Source organism: Doryrhamphus excisus, chromosome 22 (genome assembly GCF_030265055.1).
Source record: "Doryrhamphus excisus isolate RoL2022-K1 chromosome 22, RoL_Dexc_1.0, whole genome shotgun sequence".
In the NCBI taxonomy this organism is placed as follows: domain Eukaryota; kingdom Metazoa; phylum Chordata; class Actinopteri; order Syngnathiformes; family Syngnathidae; genus Doryrhamphus; species Doryrhamphus excisus.
In genome coordinates, this window is record NC_080487.1 from 10,095,001 (window position 1) to 10,108,969 (window position 13,969).

At 37.9% G+C, this 13,969-nt stretch overlaps 1 protein-coding gene across 2 annotated transcripts in view; it reads left to right on the top strand.

Moving 5' to 3' along the window:
* Nucleotides 1-12,846, top strand: part of spop (speckle type BTB/POZ protein) — a 13,001-nt gene extending 155 nt beyond the window's left edge. Inside the window, exons 1-10 of one of the 2 annotated variants that reach the window (XM_058062573.1) lie at nt 1-9; nt 2,207-2,410; nt 4,938-5,059; nt 5,136-5,287; nt 5,375-5,502; nt 7,977-8,154; nt 8,244-8,299; nt 8,375-8,497; nt 9,555-9,697; nt 11,498-12,846. The exon at nt 1-9 is cut by the window's left edge and continues 155 nt beyond it. In XM_058062573.1, coding sequence (XP_057918556.1) covers nt 2,333-2,410; nt 4,938-5,059; nt 5,136-5,287; nt 5,375-5,502; nt 7,977-8,154; nt 8,244-8,299; nt 8,375-8,497; nt 9,555-9,697; nt 11,498-11,642 — 1,125 coding nt within the window. In that variant the 5' untranslated portion in view covers nt 1-9; nt 2,207-2,332 and the 3' untranslated portion in view covers nt 11,643-12,846. Of the gene's footprint in view, nt 10-277; nt 760-2,206; nt 2,411-4,937; nt 5,060-5,135; nt 5,288-5,374; nt 5,503-7,976; nt 8,155-8,243; nt 8,300-8,374; nt 8,498-9,554; nt 9,698-11,497 lie in introns of those variants that run through there. The other variant, XM_058062571.1, reaches the window with a different exon arrangement.
* Nucleotides 12,847-13,969: the final 1,123 nt, after the last annotated feature.

Here is a 13,969-nt window from a genome sequence, read left to right on the forward strand (position 1 = left end):
CATCCGCAGGTAAGTAAAACATTATACCTGTCAACATTAGCATTTGAAAATAAGGGAATGCCTTCATTTTTTTACTCTTTCGGGGCTCCAGGCTAACTGTTTTGTGTTTGCTAGGAGCACTGAAATCGACTTACTAAGTAAATATTCACATTTTATATAATTTTCACTGTATTAATGTATTCACTGTATTAATGATACATACTTTGGTGTATATGTAGATACTTTTCTATGGTGTTTTTATTTCTTCCTGGTTGGCAAACTAACTCATTGTGCGAGCACAAAAAAATATTCAATAATCAATAAAATCGGTAAATGAACTGATAGGGTTGTCAACGTAGACATGGAAAGTGTCATAGAACAATATTCTGTATTTATTTTTTATTGTTTTGAATGTACAATATATTTAAATGACATATCCTCTCATATGTTTCTTATATTTTGCTGTTTTTACAACATGCTATTTATAATTACACTGACTGGTTAGCTTGGCATCGATATTACCGACATTTGTATCGATCCGCCCACGTCTAATTTACACACGTGGAAGTGAAGAAACTGTACAAAAGTGTCGATATATGCAGTGAATTAATAATATTACAAATCAACCACTACCATAGCAAAACAGAAAAAGAAAGAAAAGCACGTTATAGTCTTCAGTGCGGCGGGAGGTGTCCTCGGTGACGTAACACGGTTCAGAACTGCCACTTCTCAGCTAACAACAACAGAAGATCCCGGAAAGCTAGCGACCTTAAATAAGAGGTAAGAACGCCGATAAATCACAGTAAAAGCAACAAATTGGGGTACACAAGAGTTAGAAAACAACACAATGGACCTTGTTGCGATGTGTTCTTAGTCGCAGCTATTGTTGCGATTTACGACTCATTTGGTTATCTGGGGCTAGTAGCAGCTATGTGGCTAACTAGCGAGTAGCTAGCGTGATTGAAGTTAGCCAGCGTGCTAGCTATCGCCTGGACTCACCGTCACAGATAACATTTTCTGTTGTTTCCACCCCCGCAGACTAACATTAAATTGTTTTATCTGATACGGCTTGTAATGTAACATTTGTCTAAAAGTTACATAATTATCATTTTTATCTAGTGTTAGCAGGTTGACAACCTGCTACTGTCACCTAGTACATTGACATCTGTTCAGCTGTCAGTATATTCAATTTAATAAATGTATTTGTCATTAATATATTTCGGAAGCTTGTTTAAAAACACTTTAATAGTGGAGTTTATGTTTGCTTAGAGGTAGCAATATAGGACAGCTTTTTGTAATGTGGGCCCAGTGTAGTTTCTTTTGCAATTAGTACTTTTTGAACTATTTTCATTAAAATAGCGCCATGTTTACTAATTATACTACGAGCTGAATAGTTCAATTAACATGGCAACCAATGTAGAAGCAATGGCATCCTGAAGATTATAACACTCCCCATTCTGGTGGTGATGTGTTAAATCACAAGCAGTGCAAACTCACATGCACTACAAGTAAACACTATGGCAGGGGTCTCAAATTCAATTTACCTGGGGGCCACTGGAGCTAGGGTCTGTGTGAGACTTGGCCGGATCAGGTTTTCCAAAAACAAAAACAAAAAACGCATTTATTAAAAACTGAAAAATGAATAAACTTTGCTTTGGTTATGATTTTCTACAAGAAAATCTCTGATAAAACATTCCACTGTTCTCAAATATCTTAATTTTTTTTCTACACAAAATAAGATGAAAAATAAATAAACAAATCAGGAATAAAGAAAATCAATCAATCAGTAATAAATAAATATAATAATAATAATAATAATAATAAAACGGCAAATAATAAAAACTTAAGAAACCATGTAGTGGGTGGTAGATAAATTTTTTTCTTCAGATTAAAATGAACAAAGCATTATTAGAGCCCTGTAGACATGACAAAACACGACTATAGTCACATTTATACTCTTTTTATTTACAACATATTGTGCAACTGCAGGGTCTTGAGACACACGCTAACTCGCAAGCTAGCGACCTAAACGGTAGCCTTCAAGTTATTTCCTTTCAACTTAAATAGCCAAAAACTTACCACTTCCACACGGATAGGGAGGATAACTATTAACAGTGATTTAACCTTTAACATGAACATTAATCAAACGTAATAATTTTTTCTGGGTACATGATACCATACAGCATCCATTAAAAATGGATTAAAAAATTCTACTTATTTTCTGTAGGGGGCGAACTGCTTCCATCTCGCTGGTTCTGATGTAGATGGACTTTCGGACCAAGCACTGACGAGTGGAAGCGGCGTATTCCTCCTCATCCTCCTCTTGAGACCAACACCCTCTGTCACGCTGGCAATGTCAAGAGTCCCGAGTCCCCCTCCCCCGGCGGAAATGTCCAGCGGGCCTGTGGCTGAGAGCTGGTGCTACACGCAGGTAAAGTGACTGGGGATGCATTTCAGTTCCGATCCCATCCTGATATCTGGCGACACCAGTTTGATTCTAATACCAGAGCTCTTTGCGTCACACATGTACAAGTGCTTGTGGCTTTCCAGATAGTCACAGAACACTTGCCGCACTGATTTTCAATCAATCAACTCCTTTCTACAGGCAAGTAATTTATTGTAGTGATACCGACATTTTTGTTTTCGGTAGATGTCTGACAGTTTTTGCTGTGAACTGGTCAGGCTGAGCACTTTTGTGTGTGGCTACACTCTTCTGCACTCTGTGTGTATGTCAGCGGCCCCGCCTCCAACCACCAAGACAGAGAGACTCTAGCCACGTTTACATGGACCCAAATATTCCAATTCCATTCGGGTTATTTGCTCAAACAGAAAAGAATGTAACCTTTGTATACACCTCATTCCGAAATAAAAGTGCCAATCCGAATGAATATATAATGGGATTCCCAGGGGTGGAATATTCCTTTCCCCAATCCGATTGAGGTATCTTGTACCCGCTCAATCGGAAAGTTGTCAGACTGCGTTCTTCTTCGTGGAGTTTTTCTTCTTCTGTTGTTTATTGGCGGTTGGCAAGCAGCTTTGGTGTGCATTAGCGCCATCTGTGGAACAGAATCTAAACCAGGGGTGCTCACACTTTTTCAGCATGCGAGCTACTTTTAAAATGACCGAGTCAAAATGATCTACCCACTACAAAAATGCAAAACATCTATTTATTGTCAAATGTATTGAGGATTATTTGTACGTACAATGTATGTTGATGTACCTTACATAACCAAATGAGCCAATATTGCAAAACACACATAATTAACTATTAACATTTTTTGTAATTACCTCCACATTACTCCCCATTTCCCTTCTTTGGTACTGCGATGGTAGAATGGCATATGAGGCAAACGCACTTCGAAAAAGACATTGTGAAAAAAAAGTCCACCTCCCATTCCGTATGGAAGTGATATGTTTTTGCCTTTTTACTTGGTCCAGCTCCTTCACTCATTTTAGTGACCATAAACTTTAGCGAGGGCTTAAAATCTAACGCAATTCGCCGACTAGCTTAGCACTTTGCATCGCTGTTTACGCATGAGCGGTGACCTAAAGGTCAAAATTCAGTTGTCATCTGACTGGTTGTCCTGTATGTCAATCAAGTAACGGGGATGGATGATAGGCTGACATCGTAAGTTCTGCTGCACTTAGAGACGTTGTTTGATTTGATTGGTCGCCCGAAGGGCAACATTCAGTTGTCATCTGAATGGCTGCCCTGTATATCAATCAAGTGACGGCATTGATGCGAGGATGATATTTTTTTCATATCACGCCGCGATTGACCAGCGATCGACCAGTACCACCTCCGCGATCGACCGGTAGATCGCGATCGACTTAATGAGCACCCCTGATCTAAACCCTTCTATACGCCATTCACAAGTCCAGTTTAAAAAAAAAAAAGAAAATACATATCTATATAAAACATGTGCCGAGCTTAATTATAAAATATTAGCAAGATTGAACCTCCCCCCCCCCCCAAAAAAAGTGCAGTTCCCCTTTAAGAACGATATGATCTGAAACGATTAAGTAACTTTTAGCCAAAAATTCAACCAGACTGATTGAAACAAATACCTGGAAACTGGACAGTGCAGGTTTCCTACGTTCCTGCGTTCTTTTGTAACACACAGCTTGAGACGTTCTTCGATTAAAAAAAAAAAAATGGAGGCGAGCACTCGACACTGGACTGCTAAGGAAAGTCTGTTTTTGATTCAAACTAAATTTCAAGACTGGACAAACGAAAAACTGGCAAGCAGACACGCGATTGGAATATTCCTTTCCATGTATACCATTGTTTTCGGAAAGGTCATTCGGAAAGAGAAAAACTCATGTAAACGTGGCTTGTACGACTGTCAAAAGGGCTCACTCCGTTGTTATTGTTCTATGGAACAAACTCACCAAGGTGCTGAAAACAGCACAAAGAGTGAGCCGTCTTCCTGCTTGTTTAGAGGCGGGGAGATGAGGGAAAACAGACGGAACACGCATACACATGGCAGTGTATTGAGGTGGGCTAAATTATGGAGTTAATTTTCATTTATTCTGTGATTAATTAATTGATTTTAATCTCACAATCTCTTGTGACACCCCGATGAATCATCGGGGTGCTGTGCTGGTGGCCAGCAACAGTACTCTCCACTTTACTTCGCCTCTGTTGGTTCAGTGTGCGATTAATCACACAAATAATTTATTTTTAGCCATCAATTAATGCAGTGCTTGAAATTCCAAAAACCTACAATTTAAAACATTTTTTGAATCGTGGTACAATGTATACAGACACATGAAGGTTTTTTTCCTTAACACGATTTGTTGTGATGAAACATAATTCATAAAATAATCTGAAGTAATCATTGTGATTAAATAATTAATAATTCAAGTGTTTGCTCATTAGCATGATTTCAGCCAAGATAGGAGAACATGTAAAAGGAGGCCCAGTGTATTGAATTGTATTTTTTCTCTTTCTGCAGATCAAAGTTGTAAAGTTCTCGTACATGTGGACCATCAACAACTTCAGCTTCTGTCGTGAGGAGATGGGCGAGGTCATCAAGAGCTCCACCTTCTCTTCAGGGGCCAATGACAAGCTAAAGTGGTGAGTGGACAGCGGAGCTGCACAAGGCCTCTAAACGTTCAGCGGGATGAAACCGCTTCATCTCCACCTCTTTCAGGTGTTTGCGTGTCAATCCCAAAGGCCTGGACGAGGAGAGCAAAGACTACCTGTCTCTCTACCTGCTGCTGGTCAGCTGTCCAAAGGCTGAGGTTCGAGCCAAGTTCAAGTTCTCCATTCTCAACGCCAAGGGAGAGGAGACCAAAGCCATGGGTGAGTAACTATACTATATAACACCACTAGTTCTTTATTATTATAACTATATTGTTCTGATCATTTGTATGTCCTGACTGTCTACAGAAAGCCAGAGGGCTTATCGCTTTGTGCAGGGTAAAGACTGGGGCTTTAAGAAGTTCATCCGAAGAGACTTCCTCCTCGATGAGGCCAACGGTCTTTTACCCGACGACAAGCTCACACTCTTCTGTGAGGTATGCTGACGCCATCAAAACAATTTTCGTTTGGATGAGTGGGTCCACATACTAAAAAATGGTATTGGAAATCATTCATTCATTCATTTTCTACCGCTTTTTTCTCACGATGGTCACTGGGGGTGCTGGAGCCTATCCCAGCTGTCTTCGTGCGAGAGGCAGGGTACACCCTGGACTGGTCACCAGCCAGCCAATCACAGGGCACATATAGACAAACAACCATTCACACTCACATTCATACCCAAAATTGTGTATATACCACTCACAACCTGAAGGGGTCCCATTTACTTCTTGCCTGTGGATTGTTTTTGCAGTATCTCACAAATATGAGTACAGTCATCACATTGCGGTTAATTGGTTTCAGACCCGACCACTAGTTTCAAAGTTAACTCACTGAGAAAATGTGATGAAATAATGAGGTCTGTATGCTTTAAATGGAGTTCAAGTTCAAGGATAAAAAAATTTAATTAAATAAATGAATAAATAATAAACCAAAAATAAAGGAAGTGGAGTGATTAGTCTCATAGTTAATCAGCAAACAGCACAAAACTATAATGTTAATAATAACAACAAAACCGGCTTAAAGGGGAACGCTACCAGGACCTCCAAAAAGTGTCGAAGTCACAAGGAAGAGTCGCTTTTCCTTTTATTTAAATGCACGCACACACACACAATACATTTGATGTAAATAACCCCTTTTTGTGATGTTTATGTTACGGTATCATTGGAAAATGTAATACATGAATTCGCTTAAAAGGCTGCACGGTGAGCGAGTGGTTAGCGTGCAGGCCTCACAGCTAGGAGACCCGAGTTCGATTCCACCCTCAGTCATCTCTGTGCGGAGTTTGCATGTTCTCTCCGTGCATGCGTGGGTTTTCTCCGGGTACTCCGTTTTCCTCCCACATTCCAAAAACATGCTAGGTTAATTGGCGACGCCAAATTGTCCATAGGTATGAATGTGAGTGTGAATGGTTTGTCTATATGTGCCCTGTGATTGGCTGGCCACCAGGTTGTATATATACATATATATATTTTATCACGTACGGAAGTACAAGGTGATATGACCACACATTGTCATTGTATGGTCATTATGTCACCTTGTACTTCGGTATGTGATAAAAAAAACTATATTAGGAAAGCAGGAAGTGAACAAATGTAACAGTTACTGATTGTAAATTGAACCTTCGAGCGTGAGTACTTTGGTACTTTTGGACTTAATACTAACAACTTTTAGTAAAGATAAGTCACCTCGTACTTCGATACGTGACAAAAAAAAAAAAATTTTATTAAAAAAATAAATAAATAAATAAATAAAATAAAAACTAAATAAGGAAAGCAGGAAGTGAACAAATGTAACAGTTGCTGATTGTAAAAGTGCCAGATGGAAAGGTAGGATTTTCTTATGACCTAAAAAAATCAGTAACTGTTACATTTGTTCACTTCCTGCTTTCTTAAGATAGTTTTTTTTTTATCATACCGAAGTACGAGGTGATATGACCATACAATGACATAATATGTGGTCATATCACCTCATACTTCGGTACGTGATAAAAAAAATATATATATTAGGAAAGCAGGAAGTGAACAAATTGACGGATTGTAATGTAATGGAGTTTGCATGTTCTCCGCGTGCATGCGTGGGTTTTCTCCGGGTACTCCGGTTTCCTCCCACATTCCAAAAACATGCTAGGTTAATTGGCGACTCCAAATTGTCCATAGGTATGAATGTGAGTGTGAATGGTTGTTTGTCTATATGTGCCCTGTGATTGGCTGGCGACCAGTCCGAGGTGTACCCCGCCTGTCGCCCGAAGACAGCTGGGATAGGCTCCAGCACCCCCCGCGACCCTCGTGAGGAAAAGCGGTAGAAAATGAATGAATGAAAGGAAGTGGAAAAACACTGTAGTTGGGATAGCAGCGTGATTATTTAATTTGAGGTATTTTAAAGAATATTTTCTTTTTTTCCCTCTCGCATACTTTTATTTTTTAATCTCACTGCAACAACACCATAACATTGATGTTTTTATATCCATGTTAGCTTGTGATGACTGGTGTGGTGACTGTTTAGTTGGAGTGGTTTCTTTCTTTCTTTTGTACTGGACCATGTAGGATAGGATGACTAATAATGAACTGGTTGCTCTTGGCACGTGGTTGGGGGCCTCAAGCTGGGCGAGGGTGGTTGGATGTGGGGTTTTATTGTGTAGACAAGGAATAATATTTGTTTTGTTGGGATGAGGTTAGAATTTGGGTGTTTAGGGGGGTGGGATTAGATAAGTCTTGACTTCTTCTCACTCCCTTTCGAACATGTGTACATTTATATATATGTAGGTATTTTTATTTGTATTGATTTGGTTGGTTTGTTGTGCTTTGTATGTTTTTCATGTTAGAAATAAAGAAGAAAAAAAAGTCCCTTGGTAAAGCATTTATATCTTGCATTACTGTAATTTCCCAATTGTCTCTGTTTGTGTGTGTTTCAGGTGAGTGTGGTGCAGGACTCGGTCAACATATCTGGCCAGAACACCATGAACATGGTGAAGGTTCCCGACTGCAGACTAGCCGACGAGCTTGGGGGCTTATGGGAGAACTCCCGCTTCACCGACTGTTCCCTGTGTGTGGCCGGCCAGGAGTTTCAGGCCCATAAAGCCATCTTGGCAGGTAGCGACATGAGACATTCTCTTCATGTTTATTCAGTCTTTAAGTCCCACACGTCTCTTATTATTTTTTCTTTTCCCTGTGTATTTCAGCACGCTCCCCCGTATTCAGTGCCATGTTTGAACACGAAATGGAGGAGAGCAAAAAGGTGAGTCAGAATGTTCTACGTATTATTGTTTTATTAAAAAAGCCTTTAACATCACCTGTATCTGCCTCCTGTCAGAATCGTGTAGAAATCAACGACGTGGAGCCCGAGGTCTTCAAAGAGATGATGTGCTTCATTTACACTGACAAAGCTCCCAACCTGGACAAGATGGCAGATGACCTGCTGGCGGCAGCTGATAAAGTAAGGGCATTTCATGTTGACACGTGTGAGTTAACAGTTTAAAAGCACTTCCAGGAAGTCCTACAGGGAACTCGGCGTCTGTAGATTTTATGCTAATGAGCTGAATTTGTCCATGCCTGCCTAGAAGATAAGATATGCCTTTATTCGTCCCTCAGTGGGGAAATTTGCATTGCACAGCAGCAAGAGTAGAGAATCAGTTAAGCAGTACAAAATACACAATATAAAAAAATAAACAATATAAACAACCCAAGTATTAACAAAATCAACAGGTTTCCCCAGAGTTATATACAAATACAGTATGCAAGTAATATAAACGAGATGAAATATATGACCAGTCTATACACTATGAGATCTTGCTAGTGAGTTAATATTACGCATTATAGAAATACTTCACATAGAACTTAATATATTGCATTTAGAACCTTAATATTGCACGTGGAGGTTGATCAGATATTGCACAGTGAATGGGGGCTGAAGTAACTATACTGAATATAAAACAAAGTATTACACAGATGTACATAGTGGTGTAGTAGAAGTGCTACTGTGTACTTTATCTACTTTTACATATGCACTATAACGCTGTATATGTCACATACAACACCGGTAACATGAAGCAGGGGGACAGGACAACGCAATATCATGCTAGGTTAGCCTATTTGGTGAAGAAAAACAAATAATAAAATAGCTCCCATGATTGTTAGCAGAGCTTTATTTTAAGATGCGCAGCGAAGCCTGTAACATTATTGAAATGTCAATTTTTCACAACAGGTCTTCTTGTACAACAGCAATCAGCATATGGAAAAAAACCTTAAACTGTATTATGGAAAGCAGGAAGTGAACAAATGTAACAGTTACTGATTGTAAAAGTACCAGATGGAGGGGTAGGATTGAATAAGCTTTGCTTCTTCCTACTCCTTTTGGACATGTGGAACTGTGAACTGATTATGGGATGCACTCAATTGTAATCTGATGCATGTTCAAATGAAATAAAACCATTACCATTACCATGAATACGAAGCTGACTTCCATTCACGTTCATGTTCTCTTCCCTCTTTAGTACGCTCTAGAGAGACTGAAGGTCATGTGCGAGGATGCACTGTGCACTAGCCTGTCGGTGGAGAACGCAGCCGAGATCCTCATCCTGGCAGACCTGCACAGCGCCGACCAGCTCAAAACGCAGGCGGTCGACTTCATCAACTAGTGAGTATGCACACACACACACACGTACATACACTTGTACAACTCGGTTGCATATTGTTTGCTCTCTTTGTGTCCACTAATTTGTCAAATATCATCTTGTAGTAGATAATGACTCTGTGTGCACAGCTTGCACATTGTTTCCCTCCCTCAGCCTGCACTGCTCATTATGTGTATTAATAGATGTGAAAAGGTCAATAGCAACATTATTATTTTCCCCCAGTTTTGATGGTGACACACTTTTACACAGAAAGCTAAAGAGCTGCAATTCACTGTGACTACATTTTTTTTTACTAAATCATGAGGCAGAAATTACCTCCAGCAATGTTTGTTTATCTTTTTTTTTCTACAAAGCGAGATTACATTTAAAAAGTAAATTATTATAGAATAATTATTTTAAAAATATATACATTTCAATGAATAAAATATGAATATGAGTGATGATAAATACAAATACCAATAGAAAATTGTATTTACAAATAGAAAATATATTTTGTATTTTTTTCTAAATTAACAGTGCATTAGAAATATGAATGATAAGAGTGGTGGGAACAAAATAATAAAAAAACATATTTTTTTCCCAGCTACATTTTTAAACCATGCATATTGTCAATGCATTTTTTCTACGCTAGCCATCACTTAACGTTGATACCAAAATCCTCCAAGTAGACCTTGTAGAACCATATTTAATGTAAATAATTTCAGAATAATTATTAAAAAAAATAAAAATTTTCAATGAATAAAATATGAATATGAGTGATGATAAATAAAAATACAAATAGAAAATTGTATTTACAAACACAAAATATATTTGGTATTTTTTTCTAAATTAACAGTGCATTAGAAATATGAATGATAAGGGTGGTGGGAACAAAATAATTAAAAAAATGTAAATATATGTATTTTCTTCAGCTACTCACTTTACGTTGATACAAAAATCCTCCAAGTAGACCTTGTAGAACCATATTTAATGTCAATTATTTCAGAATAATTATAAAAAAATACATTTTTCAACGAATAAAATATGAATATGAGTGATGATAAATAAAAATAGAAAATTGTATTTACAAACACAAAATTATTTTGTATTTTTTCTAAATTAACAGTGCATTAGAAATATGAATGATAAGGGTGGTAGGAGCAAAATAATTGAAACATTTTTAATATACATATTTTTTTTCAGCTACATTTTTAAACCATGCATATTGTCTATGCATTTTTTCTACACTAGCCATCGCTTTACATTGATGCAAAAATCCTCCAAGTAGACCTTGGAGAACCATATTTAATGTAAATTATTTCAGAATAATTATTTTTTTTAAATATATTTTTCAACAAATAAAATATGAATATGAGTGATAATAAATAAAAATACAAATAGAAAATTGTATTTACAAATACAAAATATATTTTGTATTTTTTTCTAAATTAACAGTGCATTAGAAATATGAATGATAAGGGTGGTAGGAACAACATAATTTAAAAAATTTAAAAATAGATTTTTTTTCAGCTACATTTTTAAACCATGCATATTGTCTATGTAATTTTTCTACACTAGCCATCACTTTACATTGATGCCAAAACCAGATTTTTTTGACAATTAAGATACAGTTGACTTGGCTTGTGGTTAAAAAGGTCTCAAGTGGCGAGTGGTCAACAACAAAAATATATTTTGTACACTTGAACACATTTTTCCAAACATTGAATATTCCAGTGTCTCAACATCTTCCAGAGAGATTTCTCTTATTCTGTATAAAAAAAATTTCCCTCCTGTGTCCCTCTTCCCTCCCTCCTGCCCTCCAGCCACGCCGCAGAGGTGATGGAGACAGCAGGCTGGAAATCCATGGTCGCATCTCACCCTCATTTGGTGGCCGAAGCGTACCGCTCGCTGGCATCAGCCCAGTGCCCTTTCCTCGGACCTCCACGCAAGCGCCTCAAACAATCCTAATGGTTCTCATTACTTAAAAAAAAAAACATCAACGAAACCACACAATACCCTAATGCTCCCTTCCAAGGGTCCGCAATATGGAGGACATTTCCCCTTTTGCTGTTACCTACTACACTACCTGCAGCCCTCTTCTGCCCTGTGATCCAGAACCTGCTGTATTGAGAAAGAGCTGGAAGACGGGCTTGGCTTGTGAAGTGGATATTTGTCGTTTACAGAATATAAAAAGAAACCAAACCTGCACTTTTCCAACAGTCAGGTGGGATCTTGTGTCCCCCCTCGACCCCGCTGATCCCCATTCATGAAGAATCCTTTTACCACTTCATGAAAAAAAACCCACAAAAAAAGGAATCATGGATATTTGGACATTGAAGGACAGGTGAGGGACTAAAGGACTGTCTTGTTACTCAGACCACCTAAGGGCTAGTCCAATGGAGGAAAATCATCAAACTTATTTTCCCAAAGCAATTCGGGAAACATTGCACTAAAAACATACACAGCCCCCCTTCACCCTCCCGTCCGTCCCTCCGCCGACCGTAACAATCAAGCGTTACGAGCAGTGAAGCAGTAGTCAAACACACAAAGCCTCGTGGACTAACTGCGGACCCGTTTTGGACCAGGCAGGACAATGTACACCCTTTAAAGATGCTTTACAGGCGTACAAAACACACACACGTGTGTTGAACACTGCCTTCGTTGTATCGGTTTAAAGTTTTTCATAGAAAGCAGACCATAACTAGACAATAGCAACACAACTGCACGTTGTGCGCATGTACAGTAGCAGTAACCCTTGAGAGCAAATCCAAGGCGACTACTGTGGTAAAAGAAATAACATTCAGTTAAGCGGCTTTCCCCCAAATATTTCTTTTCCAAATTTTTTCCAAGTTTTTCTTAGCAGGCATGACGCCTTGCAAGGAATTAAAAAATAAAATGAACACGTTTTAATGTTCAAATGAGACAGAATGTGAAAGAAAAAGGACACATGCACAATGCGCCAAAAAGAAAAAAAAAACACACAAAATTGATTTATTAAGGTTCTCTTTGTTCTTTTGCCAGTGGATGAAAATTGGTTATAAGCTTAGAAGGAGCCTTTGTCATTTCTTTCCTGTAGATAGTCTCGGTTTATGAGAAGTGACAGTTGTTGCTATTTTTTTTTGTTCCCAAAAGAATAAACCACAACTATTTTGTAATGAACGCAGTGCAAACGGCTTTTTTTGGGGGGCGTTTTTTGTCAATTTTTTGTCTCAAATTACTTATTTTGCCTGTGTGTCACTCAAAAACAGCCCACATTTTCCACATGAAGAATGAAGTAAAAATGTACAATTATATTTTTTAACTTGGGATTATTATGTTATGACGTCACATTATGTTTTTTTAATGTAAACATCACATGACGTCACTTTCATACGCTAAGTATTGTTGCCCACCATTGCTCCAAGTGGAGAAAATCCACTGCATATGTATTTTTAATGAATACAATCTAATAGTAGTTTCAAGGTTTCACCGGTAGATGGCAGCATTCCTTAACATATGCTGTACACCTGAACTATCAAAAAACAGCCCACATTTTCCACATGAAGAATGAAGTAAAAATGTACAATTATATTTTTTAAATTTGGGATTATGTTATGACGTCACATGATGTTTTTTTAAATGTAAACATCACATGACGTCACTTTCATACACTAACGTATTGTTGCCTACCATTCATTGCTCCAAGTGGAGAAAATCCACTGCATGTATTTTTAATGAATACAATATAATAGTAGTTTCAAGGTTTCACCGGTAGATGGCAGCATTCCTTAACATATGCTGTACACCTGAACTATCAAAAAACAGCCCACATTTTCCACATGAAGAATGAAGTAAAAATGTACAAATATATTTTTTAACTTGGGATTATGTTATGACGTCACATGATGTTTTTTTTAATGTAAACATCACATGACGTCACTTTCATACACTAAGTATTGTTGCCCACCATTGCTCCAAGTGGAGAAAATCCACTGCATATGTATTTTTAATGAATACAATATAATAGTAGTTTCAAGGTTTCACCGGTAGATGGCAGCATTCCTTAACATATGCTGTACACCTGAACTATCAAAAAACAGCCAACATTTTCCACATGAAGAATGAAGTAAAAATGTACAATTATATTTTTTAACTTGGGATTATTATGTTATGACGTCACATGATGTTTTTTTTAATGTAAACATCACATGACGTCACCTTCATGCTCTAACGTATTGTTGCCTACCATTCATTGCTCCAAGTGGAGAAAATCCACTGCATGTATTTTTAATGAATATAATATAATGGTAGTTTCA